This window comes from Lucilia cuprina, chromosome 4, assembly GCF_022045245.1.
Source record: "Lucilia cuprina isolate Lc7/37 chromosome 4, ASM2204524v1, whole genome shotgun sequence".
Classification (NCBI taxonomy): domain Eukaryota; kingdom Metazoa; phylum Arthropoda; class Insecta; order Diptera; family Calliphoridae; genus Lucilia; species Lucilia cuprina.
In genome coordinates this window covers 44,624,628-44,644,410 of record NC_060952.1, presented here as the reverse complement: position 1 = coordinate 44,644,410, position 19,783 = coordinate 44,624,628, and the positions used below count along the sequence as shown (strand labels likewise).

The 19,783-nt window shown below is 27.9% G+C and overlaps 1 protein-coding gene across 4 annotated transcripts in view; it reads left to right on the top strand.

Annotated features, from left to right (window-relative positions):
- LOC111674594 (homeotic protein proboscipedia) overlaps nucleotides 1–19,783 on the top strand; it is an 88,820-nt gene that overhangs the window by 25,319 nt on the left and 43,718 nt on the right. For 3 of the 4 annotated variants that reach the window (XM_046950122.1, XM_046950124.1, XM_046950121.1), the window contains one exon: nucleotides 16,508–16,522. The exons of the other annotated variant lie outside the window; for it this stretch is intronic. In XM_046950122.1, coding sequence (XP_046806078.1) covers nucleotides 16,508–16,522 — 15 coding nt within the window. The remainder of the gene's footprint in view (nucleotides 1–16,507; nucleotides 16,523–19,783) is intronic. 4 annotated transcript variants of the gene reach the window in all.

The following is a 19,783-nucleotide window of genomic DNA, read 5'->3' as shown; positions in this document are numbered from 1 at the left end:
AATTACATTTTGAAATATTAAAGTGTTTTTTAAGAGGGTTTGTCTCTACTTTTTTTCAGTTTTTGTCTATTTCTTATATCGACTCTTAAGATTTTTTCGCAAGAATACAAACATGACATTTAACTGTCAGTTTGATCATTAGATACTTCCACTTTAGCCAAAACATTTAAAAAATAAATTAAAAAGTTTTTGTATAGGTCCATGGTAAAATATTTATAGTTTTTTAAACTGATCTTATTTATATAATTTTATATATTATGGAAGGCTTTTAAAGTTTCATTGCATTTCGATTCATTAGATGTAATGAATGTGTTGTATGTGTTAAATGTTAAATATCCGCCAAACATGCGACCTGTGTTAGTATCGGTACTAATACGGTCATATAATTTAATTAGAACCATATTATTAAAGTCCTAGAATATATTAATTTTTTGTCTACATTTGCAATACCTTCATTAGTGAAACAACAACTTTACCCTCAACATGTGTGAACGTTTGAGTTTTAATGTTCTGATTTACAAAAATATCATAATTTAAACAAAGATATACATATGTACATACATACATATTTGGAATAAATATACATAATTTTCTCTGAATGTGTATATTTTTGAAGTAAAATCTGTTAAATAAAAAAATCAAATGCAAAATGAAAACAAGTAGGAAAGTATAGTCGGGCATGGCCGACCATATGATACCCTACACCATGAGTATATTTTTACAATTTTTACTTTTATAAAATTTTTATTTTTTGTAAAGAAACTGTTAAATATTACCATAATTCCAAAATATTTAAGCCATTTATTGATAAAAAACTAAAATTTCTAAATGAGGCTTTATATAGGTCAAATATGGGCCGATCCTCGGTAAATTTGGGAAAAGGATATATTTCTAAATAACAGTTAGTTTTGTTGAGTTTCATTGCGATACAAATGGTTACAAGTCAATTTTAGACGTTTAAGTCATTTTTTGAAGGGGGGTTTGTATGGGGGCTAGGGTCAAATATAGGCCGATCCTTACGAAAATCTGCAGTATCATTTATACTTATATAAAACTTATTTGTGCCAATTTTTAGAGAGATAGCAGAATATTTGACGTAATTATAGCATAAAAAGTTCAAATCGGGAGGTACGGTTGTATGGGGGCTAGGTGAAATAATGGACCGATTTCAACCATTTTCAATAGGCTTCGTCCTTGTGCCAAAAAACATGCTTGGTCCAAATTTCATCAAATTACCTTGAAAATTGCGGCCTGTACCTTGCGCACAAAGTTTACATGGACAGCCAGCCAGCCAGCCGGACAGACGGACGGACGGACGGACATGTCTTAATCGACTCAAAAAATGATTCTGAATCGATCGGTATACTTTAAGGTGGGTATTGGACCAATTTTTTTGTATGTTACAAACATCAGCACAAACGTATAATACCCTACCCACTATAGTGGTGTAGGGTATAATAAGATAAAACGAAATACGTACACATGAGGAAGCTTTAAATGTTAAAGATGAAAAAAAAATTAGAAAAAAGGTCAACCAAAATGATGGATGATCTTTATGTCAGCACTTGACGAGACATTGTTACAGCATTTTGTATTTTCTAAAGTACAACAACATAAAGCCGGAAGAAAATCGTATAATACACATACTTACATTGATACTTTTACTCATACACATACAGACACATCAATAATAATGTCTGTCTGGCTTTGTCGGTTGAATGCCTGACATATTTTGTTACGATTTGTGTCACAGAAGTTGGGAGGTTTAATTTTAAACTTTTTGTTAAATGATTTTCATGGTTTAAAATTTTTTTAACGTATATATACCCATAAACATTACTTAATATATAAAAGTTATCGAAACTGTTTGCTTCCTGTAAAACAGCATATATATTTTTTACAAATTTCTAATTAAAGATATTTTACGTTTTGTTCCTTTTTCCGTTTCCACATCTTATCTTGAGAATACAAATGTACATATACGTATGTGTATGCTTGGTTTAGTATTTTTAATAATTTTTCGAAGAACATATGTTTTTCTATCTTTGCATATAAATCTTTCAACGACCAATGCTATAACCCCGATTTTTTTGATATTCGTATCCTGCAAACTCATTCTCACGAGTATAAATCTTGTACGATTTCTATTTCAAATAAGTGTTAAAACTTTAAACACTTAAAATTTGTGTAAAAATTTATAGTCTTTAGCATCACGTGTCTACCACGAGTTACTTTTTTTGTCGGTTTATTATTTCCGCGCTCATCCTTGTTACACAGCCACAGATTGTTTATGCTTTAAGGGTATGATGATGACACAGTGTTTCTATGTATGTGAGTAGACAATTTTTTTTTTTGGGTTAAACATAAGTCATGTTACTCTTAAGGTATGTTTGTTTGTTTAGATTTTCACGACAAAAAAAAACAAAAAACAAAAAACGAGATAGTATATGTTTCTATTTATAACCTTTTGAATACACAATTATTAAACCTATAATGTTCAGAATGGTTGCAAAAAATCCTTTAATTAGTTGTTTCCATACACCAAGTTTTGACAGAATCTTTCAGACCAAAAGAAAGTGTCCTGCCAATATTGTCTTTTGTAGCGGCTCAATCTTAGCCAAATACTGGCACTGAGCTTGGTTTTTTTTAATTCAGCTAATCGGTTAAGCTTCCAGAAGAGTTGAAGAACGTATTTATATGGTAATATGGCAGAGATACAAGTCGAAACGGCTCAAATCGGCGGCGGTTGGCCGCCGGTAATATTTTTGAAGCCGCGCCGCCACTATAAATGTTCATTTTTCTGCAGAAAAAAACTTATATAGAGACAGATTTCTATATAACAGACAAAATTATTATACAGAGAGGTAATATTTTTGAAGCCACGCAGCTACTATAAATGTTCATTTTTCTGCAGAAAAAAACTTATATAGAGACAGGTTTCTATATAACAGACTATTATACAGAGATTTTTCAATATAATAAACGCTTATAAGGTCAATTTCTGAAGAAAAGTTTAAATTGAGCCTACAATTTAGCCGTCGCCGATATTTTCTATAAGAAGCCGACGCCGCCGACCTAAAATGATTGCGCCGCTGCCGATCATTTTACATCGGCTTGTATCTCTGTAATAAGGTCAAAACTCCGTCTTAACTACTCACAGTCCGTGCTTGTTTAAATCCATAATAGACTATGAAAGTTTCTTTTAAACTCACTCCAAATTATACGCACATTCATGTTTAATGGCTTTTCATATTTTAATAAATTTAAGCCTTTAAAGGGTTAAATTTAAATTTTATCACTCAACAAAACCTCGTATGTAAATAGGAACTTAATCGTATGAATAGTTTTTGTTACAAATCTTTATTCCTTTCGCAGGATTTAACGATGATAAACGGAAAGAAAACCTTTGATTTCAAAACAATCCTTAGTTTGTTTTTCCAAAGTCAAATAAACAAACACACTCATTTAATAACCTCAGTGTAAGTGAATAGCTATAACAAAAACAAGGATCATTTTAACAATCATTTATAACATGGTTTACGGTTTTTATTTGTTGTTTCTATTCCATTTCCATTCTATTCTAATTTCCCTTTGACTTTTTATGCCCTTTTAAGCATTGTGAATGTGTAGATGTGTATGTGAACGATTTACATAAATACATTCATCCCCTTATGGTTTTTGTTATGTTTTTCCAGTTTTTTTTAGCAAGTACCACTCTCATCTATATTCATCTTCAATTCATTTATCACAATTTAAAATAATATATTTATGTATGTTCGTTTGTTTGTGTACGTGTGTTCAAATCTGCTCAAATACAATTTCACCGTTTTATTGTCTCTTGTGTTCAAAATCCTTAAATGAGTCCTTAAGTGGTGGTAAATTCACACCTTTAAATGAATGTGAGTGTGTGTTGTAAACTGATACAAGTCATATTTTGTGTTTTTATATTCTTGTCTAAGGTTTTGAGATTTTAAAGAGGAAATTAAATATCATTGCATTTATTATTAATTTTTTATAGTGAGAGTTTTTTAATCAAACAAGTCATTGAATGAAATTTTAATGATTTTAGGAAATATGATAATATCATAGTATTGATTACTAGCTCTTTTTCTGATTCTGTAAATCAATATTTTGTTAGTCGAATTTTTGTTTGAATTTAATACAAATTTTACGTTATAGTTACAACTGATGCTGTTTACCCTTTACTTTCAAATGTGTAAATGAAATATGAAGAAATAGTTTAAAACTCGTAATTCCATTATGTTAAGTCTTGACTTAAAATAATTCAAATTTAGTTTATATTTTTCATTTTGTTGAAAATGTTTGAAATTTTTTCGAGATATTATATATATTATAGATATTTTACAATGTTGGCTGATATTTTCTTGTTTAAGGATTTGTTTTCAACATTCCAATTTCTGTTTTCTTAATTATAGAAAATTTGCTATTTACTGAATATGGAAATAGTTTTGTAGATAATAGAAAAATAATTTTTTAACTCAAGAATGCAATTTTTTCCAATATTTGGCAACTTATTTTCCCTCATTTTTTTCAAAATGGACAGCATAAATTATTTCCTTCAAGAGCTTTGTTGCCACTCGGTGGGGTGCAAGAGACGTATGCCTTTTGGCGTTAAAATATTTTATTTATATAAAACCAAAAAGTTCTTAAAAGTAATGGTCGAAGTTTTTTTGAGCAATAAAAAAAAAAACAAACGTTTATCACTCTCGCATACTATCAAGCATACAGGGATAGTATAAGCTTTCTTTTAAGATAAAAGGATTATTTAGAAAAAAATTTTTTCTTGGAAAGATTTTTTGAACTCCTTTGAACAAGTTTTGTTATGACCAATAGGTGAAAAGTTACACTCATTTGAATAAAATCCTGTATGACCTAAATGTCTATCTTTGACCTCCTCTAAGGCCGGAAGTTCTTGACCAATAGAGATGAAAATTTCTGTCTGACCGACTATACAATAGTACTAACCTTAGTGCAAAATCGATTTTTTGAGTTGGGTCCTTTGACTTGAAATTCCTCTATACATATAATGCTATAAACTAAATGAGAATTATTTCAATTCATTTTATTGTCCCGTAAAACAACACACACAAAAAATGTATTTGTTGTCGTAAAAGCAGATACATTATAACAACATAACATATAAAGTTTATTTAAAAGTTTCAATAGTTGTAAATAACATGATATGTTTCCTTTTTATCAGTATTTAGTTGTTGTAAAAATAATTATGTTTCAGGGAATCATACTCAAATTTACAATCTCCATAAACGTGAAAATATTCACAGTAATTAAAATATTGTTTAAATCTAATTAAAATAATAATTAATTGTTTTTGATACAGTGAACATAGTATAGTTGTAGTCTCCATGTCGAACCAAGTTTTTTCTCTGAATTTAAGCATTCAGTTGGCTGTGGTATATTATATAGACTGCTGGTAGATATTTAAAGTACTTAAACAATACAAATCAAATCCTTTACAAAGCCCCAAAGTTGTTTATAATAACTTTTTGGTGCTTCTTTTCTCTAGCACTGCCAAAATACATACTACATATTAATACATATCCTGCCGTTCCCTTTGATTCCCTTTTTTACCAGCTTTATAAAAGATATTGTTTTAAAAAACTTTTCTAAATCCTCAATAATGTTTCTTTAAATAAGTTTTTATAGTGTCACTTGTACGAAATTACACAAATTTCTTACGTTTGCCAAAGTCAAAGACAAGACACCTTGAATTTACTCAAATCTTCCAAACAGAGAATTGTAGTAAAGTGAATTGGCAATATTCATACATTTGCGTGAAAGAATGTAAACTATGGCAACCAATATATTTCACTTAAAAGTCTTATTAAAAACAAAAGTGCGATAAAATTGAATTTGCATTCAAAAGACATTAACCGCAGCAGTTGCTTGTATTTTTTACACATTATTTGCTGCCTAAAAATTTGTGTTTTCGAATAAAAAACAAGTTTCAGAAAAAAAAAATACGCCTGAGAAACAAAAGTGAACAGCAAACTGCAATGACAGGAAAAGTAAAAATTAAATTTAAATGGTACGGAAAGTGAAAAAAAGAAACCAAAATGCTAAAACTCCGAGTAGTGAAAAAGAAAAAAAAAAAAAAAACAGACAACAGCTTGTCAATGGCGGTATATCCGCTACCCATTCATTTCCTCACACTCACGCATTACTAACACCCTTCCTGTGCACAGATACACACATCAAGCACTTCAGCAATTGAACAGTAAACAGTTGTCGCCGTTGCTTTTACTGTCATTGTTGTTGCGCGGCATCGTTGACTTTAATGCGTTTGACAAATTACTTTTCAATGCAAATTTGCAATTTTTATTTTTCACCAAACATTTCTTAAATGGGGAGAACGGGAGAGTGTAACAGAATGAAGAATTAATTTTATGAAATTATTAAAATGAAAATTGATTTAAAACGTTTTGTTTTTATTATATTTAATAATAATAATACTAAATGTAAAAGGCCAACAACTGGCGCTTCAATATCAAAGTCATTAAAATGTGTCTGTTCAATAGACATTTTTGTAATTTCTTTTTGTATTTCAATACTTTATACATTGTTACGATAATTTTTTTAAAGTAGAATCATGTAAAATATTGTACAATTTAAATTGATTGTTATTTACGTGACTTGTTTTGGTAATATTTTGTAATATTCATTTATTAGTCGTTTAATAAACCATCAATTTCACGCTATTTAGAGTTCATACAAAATTAAAATGAAAAATTTAAAAAAATTTTCTTTTTGATTATTTTTACACTCATCAATAAATTTAAATTGTGTATAAAATGTATGGGATATTGTTAACATCCATATGATTTTATTAATCAAGTTGACCAAATGTTTTTAGTTAATGACAATGCTCATTATATATTAAGTTTATACCTAATGTTTTTTACCTTCCATATTACTTAAATACTTTTATACATTTATTTGCGAAGCTATTTGAACTTGATTCTTTAAAAGTTGCACGAGGAACTTTAGCATCAATGTGAGCATTTGAATTTAATACAAAAATTCATATATTTAAAAAACTCAGAATTCTCAGGAACATGAATTAAATTCAAAATTTCAATATTAGATTTAGAATCTTACAATTTCTCACGAAGAATTTTAAAGGGGAAATCTTAGGACCTCTTGGTAGTTGTCCCATATAAATTAAATATAATAATTCAAATGTTCAAATTTTCTCCTGTGAAGTAAGTACAGAAAATAATATATTTGGGAAATTATTTAAACTAGAATATTCAAAAATCGTTGAGTTTTTATATACATATATGTATGATAGCGGGGCACATAGCTACTTTAATATTATATCTATTTTATTTCAATCATCAGTAATAATTATCTAATATCCTTATTGAAAACTAAAAATGGTCAACTTTATTATAAGAATCATATGGAAAAAATACAAAATATACACATTTTTGTATGTGTGTATACTAATCAACTAATTATAAAATTCAAACAAGCATGAAATAGTTGTCCAATTCGCCATAATCATTTCAACTAAAATAATTTGAAGCCATTATTCTCTCAATAAATGCTATATTTATTTTCAATTTTATTTAATAACTGATTTTAATCATGTCCCCCATATATATAATTAAAAACACATACAAACATAGTATGGATGACAATCCAATTTAATACGTAATGTAATGCATACCATGGTCAATTTTATTATGGAATTTGTATTTTATTTGTATTATGCAAGAATATTGAACGATTTATAGATAAGACTATAGAATAAAATAATTACTTTTAAATCACATGAATATGGACATGGACATTGTACCCAACTAAACTTAATGCATTCTCAACCATTTACCAGCATAGAGTCAAGCCAATCTAAACAAAACCAATTTCAGTAATTCTCTTGTAAGTATTTACTAAATATTAGCTGCTTATTATTTGTTGCTCATTTATAGTTGTATATATTAAATTTTTAATAATAACAATAATAAGTAATTCTATTAATGGGATTTTTTTGTTTATATTTTTTCAATCGACCGATTAATGGGCTGCTATTCAAATTGTGTAAAATCTATGTAGAGGTGCTGCTGAATAAATGTTTTAATTAAATATGGGTATAGAATAAATAAATAGTTATAAATGACTGTATTTACATACATTTTTATATGATTGCTTTTATTTATTTAATATTTTTAGTTATTCATATTTATTTTAAAATCATTAAATGTCAGTTATTTAAACAAGTAATTACGTGTAGTATTTTACTCAATGTTAATACGTTATATTTATAAAATACTAGCTATACCCAGTGTGCTTTGCAATATAAATAAAAAATTCACTTAACGAAATATTTCGACATGGCATTCTGAGAAATTAAAATTTTTTTAAAATTTGAACTTTGAACACCACATTTTATGGGTTTGAATAAAATTTGGAATAAATATTTCATATTATCTGATCTTAAATATCCAGAAACTACTTTGTTTTAAATGGGCAACAGTAAAGGTTAAATACGCATTCTCTAAAATTTTACAATAAATCGCAGGTACAGCTAAACTATAAAAATGATTGATCTAATTTTTTCACCGTTTTTTTTTCACTTATCTGTTGTCTATAAATCTCCATGAGATCTTCTAAAAATTTTGAAATTAATTTAACAAAGTTTTAAAATTTTTTGAAAATACAACAAGTTCACGTTATCATATACGGACAGCTTAGTACGCAAATGTAACAAGTCCACTCTTTATAGAAATTGAGATTTTAATGCACAATAGTAGTATAACTTAAAAACACATGTTACAATAAAAAATACCCTATTTTTACTTTAAACATGTAGTTTGGATGTGGTATGGATTTAAGTTTATGAAATTTTTCTATAGAATTTTAAAGCTTTGTTGATATGTTTAATGCATTTATGAGCGTTAAATTAATTTTCTAGGATTACATAAAGCCGAATTTCTGCCATTCTTTTTTATATTATTTTTGAATACCAAATATAATTTGCTTCAAATTTGATCTCGATTACTACCTACTATTATTTCCGTTTTACTTATTTCTGTTTAATCTCTTTTTCGAGGAGGCACTTGTATGGGGGCTATGAGAAATCGTTTATCTACACATACTAAATTTTATACAGAGCAAAACATTTGTGTCAAATTATCTAAAATTATTTTCAAAATATAACTTGTATGTAAAGAAAAATTATAAGAAAATGTGCAGTCCAGCAAAAAATAAAAATTTAGAAAAAGAAAACGTGATAAGTCCTAAGAAAACCGCCATAAGTATTCAACAGTATTATTATACGCTCCACCACTATCAGTGGTGATAGAGGGTATATATAACTTTGTCATTCCGTGTGTAACACCAAGAAATATTCATCTGAGACCCAACAAAGAATATATATTCTGAGTCCTTATCAAATGTCTGTCTGACCGTCTCTCTGTGTAAAACACGCTCACGATAAAACGAAGCAATAGAATTTAACCAAATTCACCCAAAATGTTCTTCGTTTTCCTAAGTTGTTTGGTATTGAAAATGGACAAAATCGGTTCACATCGGGAAAAGTTATGAATTAAAATTTGAAACAACCTCGAAAAAATAGGCATTTTTTACACATTCTGATGTAATTTTCTCGAAAAATCGGCATACATTCGTTTCCGCACAAGAGCTTAATTTCTGTGGAAAATCGCCAGAATCGGTCCACAATTTCATATACCTCCCATACAAAAGTACATATTCCCGGAAATTTGGTTTTTTGTTAATAACTTCCGTCGTAACGTCGATATCTTCACAAAATTTTAGAAGTTAAAATCTTATGTCAATATAATTTATTCAGAGGAAAAGTTTTTGGACATAAACGCACATAACTCATTACTAAATTAAGATATCGATATAAAATTTGGTACAAGTATTGCTCCTATATACAGAAATATTAAAATGAAAATTTTTTTGGATCGGTCCATAAATGGTCATAGCTCCCATACAAGGCCCCCTCCCGAAAATCACTTAAACGCACATAATTCTTTAATAAATTAAGATATCCCTATAAAGTTTGGCACAAGTGTTGCTCATATACAGAGAAATAATATTGTGAAATGTTTTTTTTCGATCGGTCCATAATTAATCATAGATCCCATATAAGGTCCCTTTTAGAAATACTAGGTCCAGAAAATCACTTAGATTCACAATATTTATTATCAAGTAATGATATAGATACAGAATTTTGTCTTTATATACATAATTGAACATAGCTCCCATACAAAGTCCTTTTGCATACATGCAAATTACTAAATTTATAATATTCAATAAATCTTCGAATTGTAATAGATTTAACTTTTGGGATTTTTTCTATTAAAGACATGAGAAAACTTATTTCTACAAATATTTGATCAATTAGAAAAGTTATAACATAAAAGTAGCTGGTGGAGGGTATTTAAGATTCGGCACAGCCGAATATAGCACTCTAACTTGTTTTTAAACTGTTTCACTATCGATATTAAAAAAAGGAGAAATCTAAGAAGAAAACTACTTTTAGAGGTTTTAAAAATATGAAATAAAAGAAAAGTTATAAAGTTTTTTGCTTCCCCTGTAAAATTTACAAAAGAGGACTTGTTTGCCCACAAAGTAAAAAAATGTTTTTTTGCAACTTCGTTTTTTTTTTTGAGTCAATTAAAATGTAATTGTAATTAACGAACCCTCAATTACCACTCTAGATATTTTTAATAAAATAATAATATATAATAATTAATAATATTTTTAATAAAATTCAATTATAATTACAAGTAATTTTACTTGGTAAAGCTTTAATAACAATTACTTCAAATGAAAATATAATCATTAGCCCTAAGGCGCTAGAAGGACTAAAACAATTTTTTTGGGTATTAGGGTAATATTTTAATGCGTTAGAAAAGGAATGAAGATATCAAAATATCCCTATAATTTCTAAAAAAATCGTATTAAACTTGTGATCATTGAACGTTATACCAAAACTTATACGAATTTTTTCATAACTATTGCCAGCAATACAAACATAGCTATTTTCTTAGAATGCTAGTTCCCTGATTTTATACCCACCATCAAAAAGAAATTCTACTTATGTAAGTAAGTTTCTTACGATCAAAAATCTATTTACCTCATTTTATGAAGATCGGTCCATAATTAACCCTACGCCCCATATAAGGTCCCCCTCAGAAAATTACTTTAACGCTTGTCTGTCGAAACGAATGAATGATAGAAATGTCCACACCTACTTGTCAGTCAAAAGAATGTCTACAAAAATTTTAACTCAACTTTACATTGGGACTAGATGGATGGTGAAAAAGTGTTTTTAAATTAAAACAAGTAAAGTAGAGTAATATGTTTTGACTTGCTCATTGGGCTGATAAAATTTAGAAATACGAGTATAGCGCTAAAATTCGACATAAGTAAGTCGTAATGTAATGAATACAAAACCCCCCTATAGAAAACTAATTTAAAGCATTACTGTTTACAGGGGAGCTTTGCATTTACGGCATACGGTTTGATGGTGGGTATATAAGATTCGGCGTAGTCGAAAATAACACTCTTACTTGTTATTCATAAAGGCGAAATTGAAATGTGTATCCTTTAAGCGAATGTTTCTTTAGGGAAATATGCAGTGCATGCATGATACATATACGCAATATTTATACTTTTGAAACAACTGTGAAATATACGATTGGCTATGGTCATACACTTTCGAGACAAGTGAAAAATTGTACAACAACAGCAATAACCAGAAAAATATTAATGAATGTAGAAACAAGTAAATTCTGATCAACATTTGTACAATTTCTGTGAAGGCGCCACTTATTTTTCTCCATTCGACTCTGTAAAGCTTAACTCAAAACAACGAAGGCAAAACTACGAGTTCACAGTTATTTATCCAAAATTCTTTTCATTGATTTAACCAAGTGGTTGGTTGTTTGGTTGGTTGGATATTTCGTTGCTTCATGTTGTGAGGAGTGCTGGACATACAAACTACTAGTGCAAAAGAATCTTGCGCATATGAAAATTGTAGAAATTCAAGTTTTACAATTCGTACTTTTGGTGTAGAATGACAATAACAATAACAACAAAACGGACATGTAACTTTTACCTTTCATGCTTTAGGGGGCACAACCTACAATCGACAAATTGTATGCATTTGAACCCTCAAACCATCAACAACAAGATAAAACAAAAGCAAAACAAGTTTGAACGAAAGAAAGATGATAAAATGTCATGGAACAGAGTAGTGGGTGTACAACACACTCTGTCTGTCGAAACGAATGAATGATAGAAATGTCCACACCTACTTGTCAGTCAAAAGAATGTCTACAAAAATTTTAACTCAACTTTACATTGGGACTAGATGGATGGTGAAAAAGTGTTTTTAAATTAAAACAAGTAAAGTAGAGTAATATGTTTTGACTTGCTCATTGGGCTGATAAAATTTAGATTTTTTGCGTATTTCAAATTGAGGTCGATTTTTTCCTATATATGTCGTTATTATATTCTATAATAATAAATAATAGACACTTATTATTTTGAAATTGATCAAATTATATGTGAAATTTATTAACTGACCACCAATAAAATAATTATCAAAAATTAATTCAATAAAGATTCTCTAATGACTGATCAAAGATTTTCGAAATGCTTGCGTCCTACAATGTTGTGATGTTTCTTAGAAAATAATTTTTTTGTATATAAAAAAGATTCTCTAATGCCTAAAGATTTTCAGAATGACTGAGGAATAGGTCCTAAAATTTGTAATGTTCCTTCATGTCATATTTTCATTGAATAACAGTAGTTATACGATATTTATATACGATCATGCAAGAGATTTTAGGAATGACATCCCTAGAAGGTTTTTGGCTGCGTTGTGAGCCGAACTTCTCTATAAACACAAATTTCAACTATTTATTGTCTACAAACTATATTACTCAAGAAGGACTTGTCCTAAAGACCATAGATAATAAAGTTTGCATTTCAAAATAAACTTCATAGCCGTTTTATGTTATTAGGTCATTTAAGTGATTCTGATTCGTATCCTACTCACTATAGTGGTGTTATGTACAATACTTATAAAAAGTGCTTCTTAGAAATCATTGATTGCAGTGAAACACTCATTAAGCAAAAATGAAAATAAATTCTTATTACAAACTTGTTTTTAGTCTGAGTAAAACCATGAAAGGAAAAAAACATAAAAATTATTGCGTATCATTTTGAAAATTATCTTGTTCACTATTTCTCTATTTATTTGCTAAATTATAAAGTTATTCCTTTGTTGATTTGTGTGTTTGTGATATGTATGTTTTTGCCGACAATATTCCCAATATGAGTTGGTAATAATTTGTGACCAGACAATATTATTTCCATCATGATGATTTTATTATTTACACTTATTTATGTATGTATTTTAATATATATGTATATATTTATTGCATTTGATAACTAAAGAAATATAAGATAAATTAATGTTTACAGGCTCTTTTATATGAAGGCCTTTATCTAATTTCACCCTAGGCCCTGTAAAAAGCCCCCTTTAAAATTTGACTTAAATGTCCACAGTTTTAGTCAACAATAAATGGCTTAAGTATATATGAGGCAAGGTACAATTTCTTACTTGTTACGGAAAGACGGTCGGACTAATGCGAAAGAAAAATTTAACAAAAATAACTTTTAAATATATGCACAGAAATCATGTTACAAAACTTGTTGACGATCGGCATTTATATTTGGACGTCATAAACGCCGATAAAGAAATAAATCTTATTACGAAAAATAATAAGTCTTATTACAAATCATTTAAACTATCAATTTATATGATCGTTCATATTCCAATGCAAAATATACTTCAGGAAATAGCTCTATATCAGTGTAGGGTATTATGTACTTGGACTTTTTTATTGCTTATTTTTTAAGGCCTTTCATACCGTTTAATAAGTTTTATTTAGATTCGCATGTTACATATAGTATAAGACATTATGTGAACAAAGGTAAGACGAAGATGAAACTAATAATTCTTTATTCCGCCACTCAACATTTTATTACATCCTGCACTATCATCAAAATAGAATATAGTCATAATATTACTTTAACCACAGCGATATTTCACTTCACCGCTTTCAATGAGTTTTAAAGCAACAAAAAATGTAAACAAAGAAAGTTCTGTTCTGTTCATATAGTTAAGTAGAAACTCTACTCTATAAACCTCGACATAATAAATATGTATACTCACTCCTCTTGCAGCTCATTACTCCATTACTTATTTTGGGAAAGTAGTCTCTTAATTTAAGCAATATACATATGTATATACTAGGGGTTGAAGTAAATATTTTGTTAAAGTTTTTATCTTGAAAACTTTTACCAATAACTTTATTTATTTCTTGTGGACTTTTTGTACTAAACGGATGTGTCTAGTTGACCAATACTTGTACATATGCTGCATTTGACTTTGGTCAAAGTAAAGTTTTTTAAACTGAAAAAGTTAGTACATAATTGTTTTTCTTATCAATACTTTGAACTATGTAAACTTAGAAGGTTTTCAAAAGGGTTTCTATGCAAGTGCTATTCCAAACTTTAAAATAAAAATCTTATAAAATGTACTATAAATAATTCTGAATATTAAAGCCGTTGTTTTCTTTATCACATTAAAAGTAAAATATTTACTTTGCATATCTCTAACACAATTTTAAAAATTTATGGTTGTATTTTTTTCTCATTTTCGTTGTAAACCACAAAAGCATGGCTGGCATTTCTTATATCCGCCAAGGATGTCTTCGCTTAAAATGACAGGAAACTTGAATAACAGCACACACACACACACACATACTTTTTATGCGTTTGTGTAAGCATGTTCCGCTTATACCTTTTTCCACTTCTTGGCTCTTGACTGGAAATCATGTAACTTGCAGTCAGCAGTTAAGTGGTAATATATTCGATTTAGTTTATTTAAATTTTTTCAGGGTGTGGAAAAATTGTTGTCTTTGTAATGAAATGCTTTAAAGGTGGGTTTAATAATATAAACTAGTATAGATTTTATTTGTATTATGCATTAGTCAAATATTTGAGTTTTTTATATTATGCAATTTTATATTTACTAAAGTAAAGTTACTATCAAATATATTTTATGGTTGCTAGAACCAAATTCTATAGAATTTGAAATATTGAATAATGTATTTATTGTTGAATTTTCGATTTATAAACCATAAACGATTTTCTTTTACAGATTTAACATGAGGGTAATGTCAGCTATGAACTGATCGTAATGAAATTTCTTATATAGATTTTAGATATTATAAAACATGTTTAATTTTGATTAAAATCTCTATATAATTTTTATTATGCATTTATTTTTAATTACTTTTCTAAAGGGGTACGATTTGACCATAAAAATGGTACTCCAATGGGGGACTATTCTATGAATAAGTCTTTGGACTAGTACATAAACTCTATATACTAATTTATTATTTAAGTATACATTTAGTACAATAAAATTCAAAACCGGACTTTTAAATTTTTTATTTTCGATTTGATGAAAGTATCTACATTAAGGAAAATAAGTGTAAGTTGACCTTACTATATCGTTCATTCATATGGTTTTCAGAGTGACACATTTTCCGATGCCAAGGCTTTCTTTACACATCCTAGATCGCTCCGAATACTTTGAAAATATGTCAATAAAATCGTGTTTTAAAAACACAAACTTTCTACATCAAAAACTTCAGGAGAAAACATAAGTGAGTCTGAGTTCACAAGACCATATACATATGTCCAATGCTCTCCATTCCGTGCCTACATTCGTCCCATCCTTGATTGATCCGAATACGAAGAAGATCAATGTCGTGATTTCAATGTGTTACCATAAAATCAACATACCCCCTTTGGATGGATGGAGGATATAAGTCAGATCAAAAGTTGCAGTCTTTTAAATTATTAGTTTCATTGATTTAAATTCAAAAATTTGTAAAATAAAAATTTAAAAATACTTGAAAATATATTATCAACAATTTAATATCTTTAGATTCATTTTATTTTGGCACATTAATGTCTGGTATTCACACCTTGTTGAAATTCAAATACGTACTTAAAGAAAAGAATTTTATGGATTGTTTGTTAACAAATACTTTTACAGAAACACGCTCAAGTACACATAAACAAATTTTATATAAAGGAGTCGTTTGTAATAAAGTCTGGCAAAATGTTTATGTTTAACAACTTATTTATATTCTTTTTTTTCCAAGAATCACTTGGCTTTAAACTGAGATAAATGGCGAAACGAGAGAATAAATAAGTTGTTAATGGTTGTTTGGTTAGTTGGTTGGTATGTTTAACAGTTTTTTTTTTATTGGCGGTTTAATACATAAAAATCTATAAGATTTATGGAGTTCGATTTAAACAGCTACATTTTTATTTGTAAATAAATATTTAAATTTCTTAAATTATCTAAAAGATTTAATAAAGTTATTTCTTTTTCTCTTTACAGGTGATAATGCAATAAGTAAGTAAAATTCTTTTACCATAATTAAACATTTTAAAAGAAATTGGCTTTAAAAACGACTTTAATAGAAATATTGCATTCAATTTGTAATTTTAAAAGTATTTTATAACTTTTTAGTTTCCTTTTAATAACTCCATGGTAATATAGAGTTTTTTGTTTTAATTTATTAAAAAACACTAAACTTTTTACCCTTAAGAATGATTTAAAACATAAATATTGCAGTTTTTGTGGGTTTGGCATTTGTATAATTTTAAGAAATAAATCTCATTTATTTTTCTTTTAGCAAAATAAAATTGTTTTTTGGTTAAAAAACATTTTTTATTGTTTATTTCATTGGCGGGAAATTGCAATTTGGGTTTTTTTCGTCTGAGTTTTGTGGTCATGCTCCAAAGAGTTTTTGTTGCTGGGATTTTTTTGTGGGTTGTCTAAAAATAATAAGAAGCAGCCGGAAAAATATATTAATGTTTAAAATAGAAATAATACGATGAGAAATATATTGTTATTTAAAAAAAAATAATAAATTAAACTATGGTGTGAGAATTTTGTAGAAATTTCAATGCCACATTTTAGATAAGTTTCTTTATTTTGTTATTATTTATCTTATAAATGTGAATATTTGTTTCTCTTTACTGTTTTTTGATTATTTTCCAGGGTTATTAAGCTTTACAAAATTTAGAAATCCGGGAAAATTCGGGATTGTGCATTAAATATATATTAAATATATATCACCAGTACGATGATTTTCTTTATAGTAATTACTATTTAAAGAGTATAAGTCAATGAGTGTATCAGTTATAATGCTAAGAAATTTAGTTGGAATTCTTAAAATAATAGCTAAATTAATAAACTAATAAAATAATTTTAACAGACTAAAGACTCACTTTATAAATGTGGAAAATTTCTTCTCGAATATAATTTTGTAGGATATAAAGAACTATCATATATTCAGCTCCAAATAATTTCAATTCCGCGGCTATTGATCTAATCAAACTTTTTAAATTTTAATTTTAGTAAAAAATTAAATAAACATTTTTCTGTTTAGATAATTATTAATTTATAATAAAAATTTTAATCTGGTCCTTGTAGCCACTGAAAAAAAATCTGTTAATTAAGAACAAGAAATTTTATAACATATACATATAGTCATGTAACCAAAAAATCAAAAACGATATTTTTGATTCTAATTTGCAATAAAAATTATTTCAAATTACTACTTTTACTTTTTCAATATTCTGGCGCAAAATATTAAAATAATTTAAAGTTAATTTTTTGTAATTTTTCGATTTTTTGTCGAAAAAGATTTGAATCTTTTAAAGTATTAAATAAAAAATATATTAAGAACACGCGATGTTCTAGAAATACTGAGAAACGCGGCTACAAAGAAGAACGAAATGTTAACTTTATCAGCGCGTGTCTTTTAAATCTAAAAATAATTAAAACTAAGGAAAATTCTTGTATCAAGTTTCACATATATAAACTGTGAACGAAATATGTAGTCTAAAGCGATTAGAGAATTCATATCATAGTAAATATATATTAGTTCTGAATTAAATACAGAATATCCACATTTCTTTCTCTTAGCAAAAGGTGCAGCATTTTATGGGTTAAATACATATTTTATTATTACAATTTAAAACCATTTTGTATAAATAAAAACTATAGTAAAATTAATTTCCTTTTGAATTTATCTTCGTTTTGGGGCAAAAATAACAGCAAATTTATACACCCTCTTCATACTTGCTGTTTTTTTTTGTGGTTGAGCATGAGTAGAATTTCTTTCTCCATTGAGATAGAATTGTTAATGCAAGTAAATGCTTTGGTGGTTTAAACCGAAAAACAGTTTAAGAGGTAGAGGGAGATCGATTTGTATGACGGTATCAAACGCTCGTCTAAAGTTTTTTTTGAAGCGATTAAGATAAAAAAATAAAATTTTTACCTGAATTAAATTAAGTAACAAAACACGAAACTTTTATTTAGATTGAACAAACACTTTGTGTGCTTTTTGGTGGTTTTAATTTTGTTGCTTTTACAGGTTTGATAGAATGGCTCCCATGTTTTATTGTGTCTTGTTTTTGTTTTTTTTTAATATTTCGTGAATATTTTATTTATTTCTGTAGATATTTTAAGTTGTTGTTTTTCTTTATTTTGGTTGTGCTACCTTTTTAAATGCCACAAAAAACAAAATGACGTGTTTCACAAAATTAAAGAAGAATAAAAATGAACATAAAAAATGTAAACAAACTCTATACAAACTACGGAAACACGCTACTGTTTTTTATAATTCTCATGTTTTCTTGTATTTTAATATTTTTTGTTTTTTTATTTGTTGTTGTTGGCTGCTACCACAATTTTGTACACAAATAACCAAATACACGAGAACACCTCAATATTAATATGTGTACATTTGTAATGGTGGTTGGTTGGCTGTTTAGCCAACTTTGATGGCCAACTCAAACCTGATTCTTGTCTTTGTAGAAAAAAAATATGGTCATTGTTGTGTGATTGAAAAGTACCATGATTAAAAAAGGAAATAATTATTTTTATTGAATGATCGAATTATGATGAACAACATGAAGATGTATAGTATGTGTGTTTATTTCATCTTCATTCAAGTTTTTTTTCCGTAATACAGGTATAGAAGTTTCTTCTATATTCGTGGTGCAACTCATTTTAAAAACTTGTCTTTCTTTTGTGATTGAGCTTGAGGTACATAAGTAGGCTAATTTATAATTTGCCACAATTATTTATTAAAAAACAAATACACATTAAAATCTTACTTAGTTTAATTAGAATAAAAGGCAGTTCATTTGAAAGCTCTTTGCATTTCGCTGACTTGGAGTGAATCTAATACAAGTGATACCATTGAATATTCATACCTTGTTCAGCTACTTATGTTCAGGGTTTACCCTGATTATACCGGACTTGGGTGGAGTTCTCTTTGAGTAATAACAAGTCCTCAACATTTTTGGTGGATTTCTGATCAGTTCCTATTTATCCGTACACACATAAGTCAAACAAGATAAAGTAACTTGTAAATTTGACCACCTGTATTTGTTATGAGAGTCATGGTTTGCATGTTTTAAAAAAATGTTACTCATATAGGGTAAATGTACCAATAGTCGGCAGTTTAACTTTTTTCTCTTTTTCAAACTGTCCCCCTAAAGAGTCGGTAAATGTTATTACGATGATTTTTAGTTATTTCAATTATGTGTTTAGTTAAGTTTTAGATCTATTTAAATTTTTTGAAAAACAAATAACCAG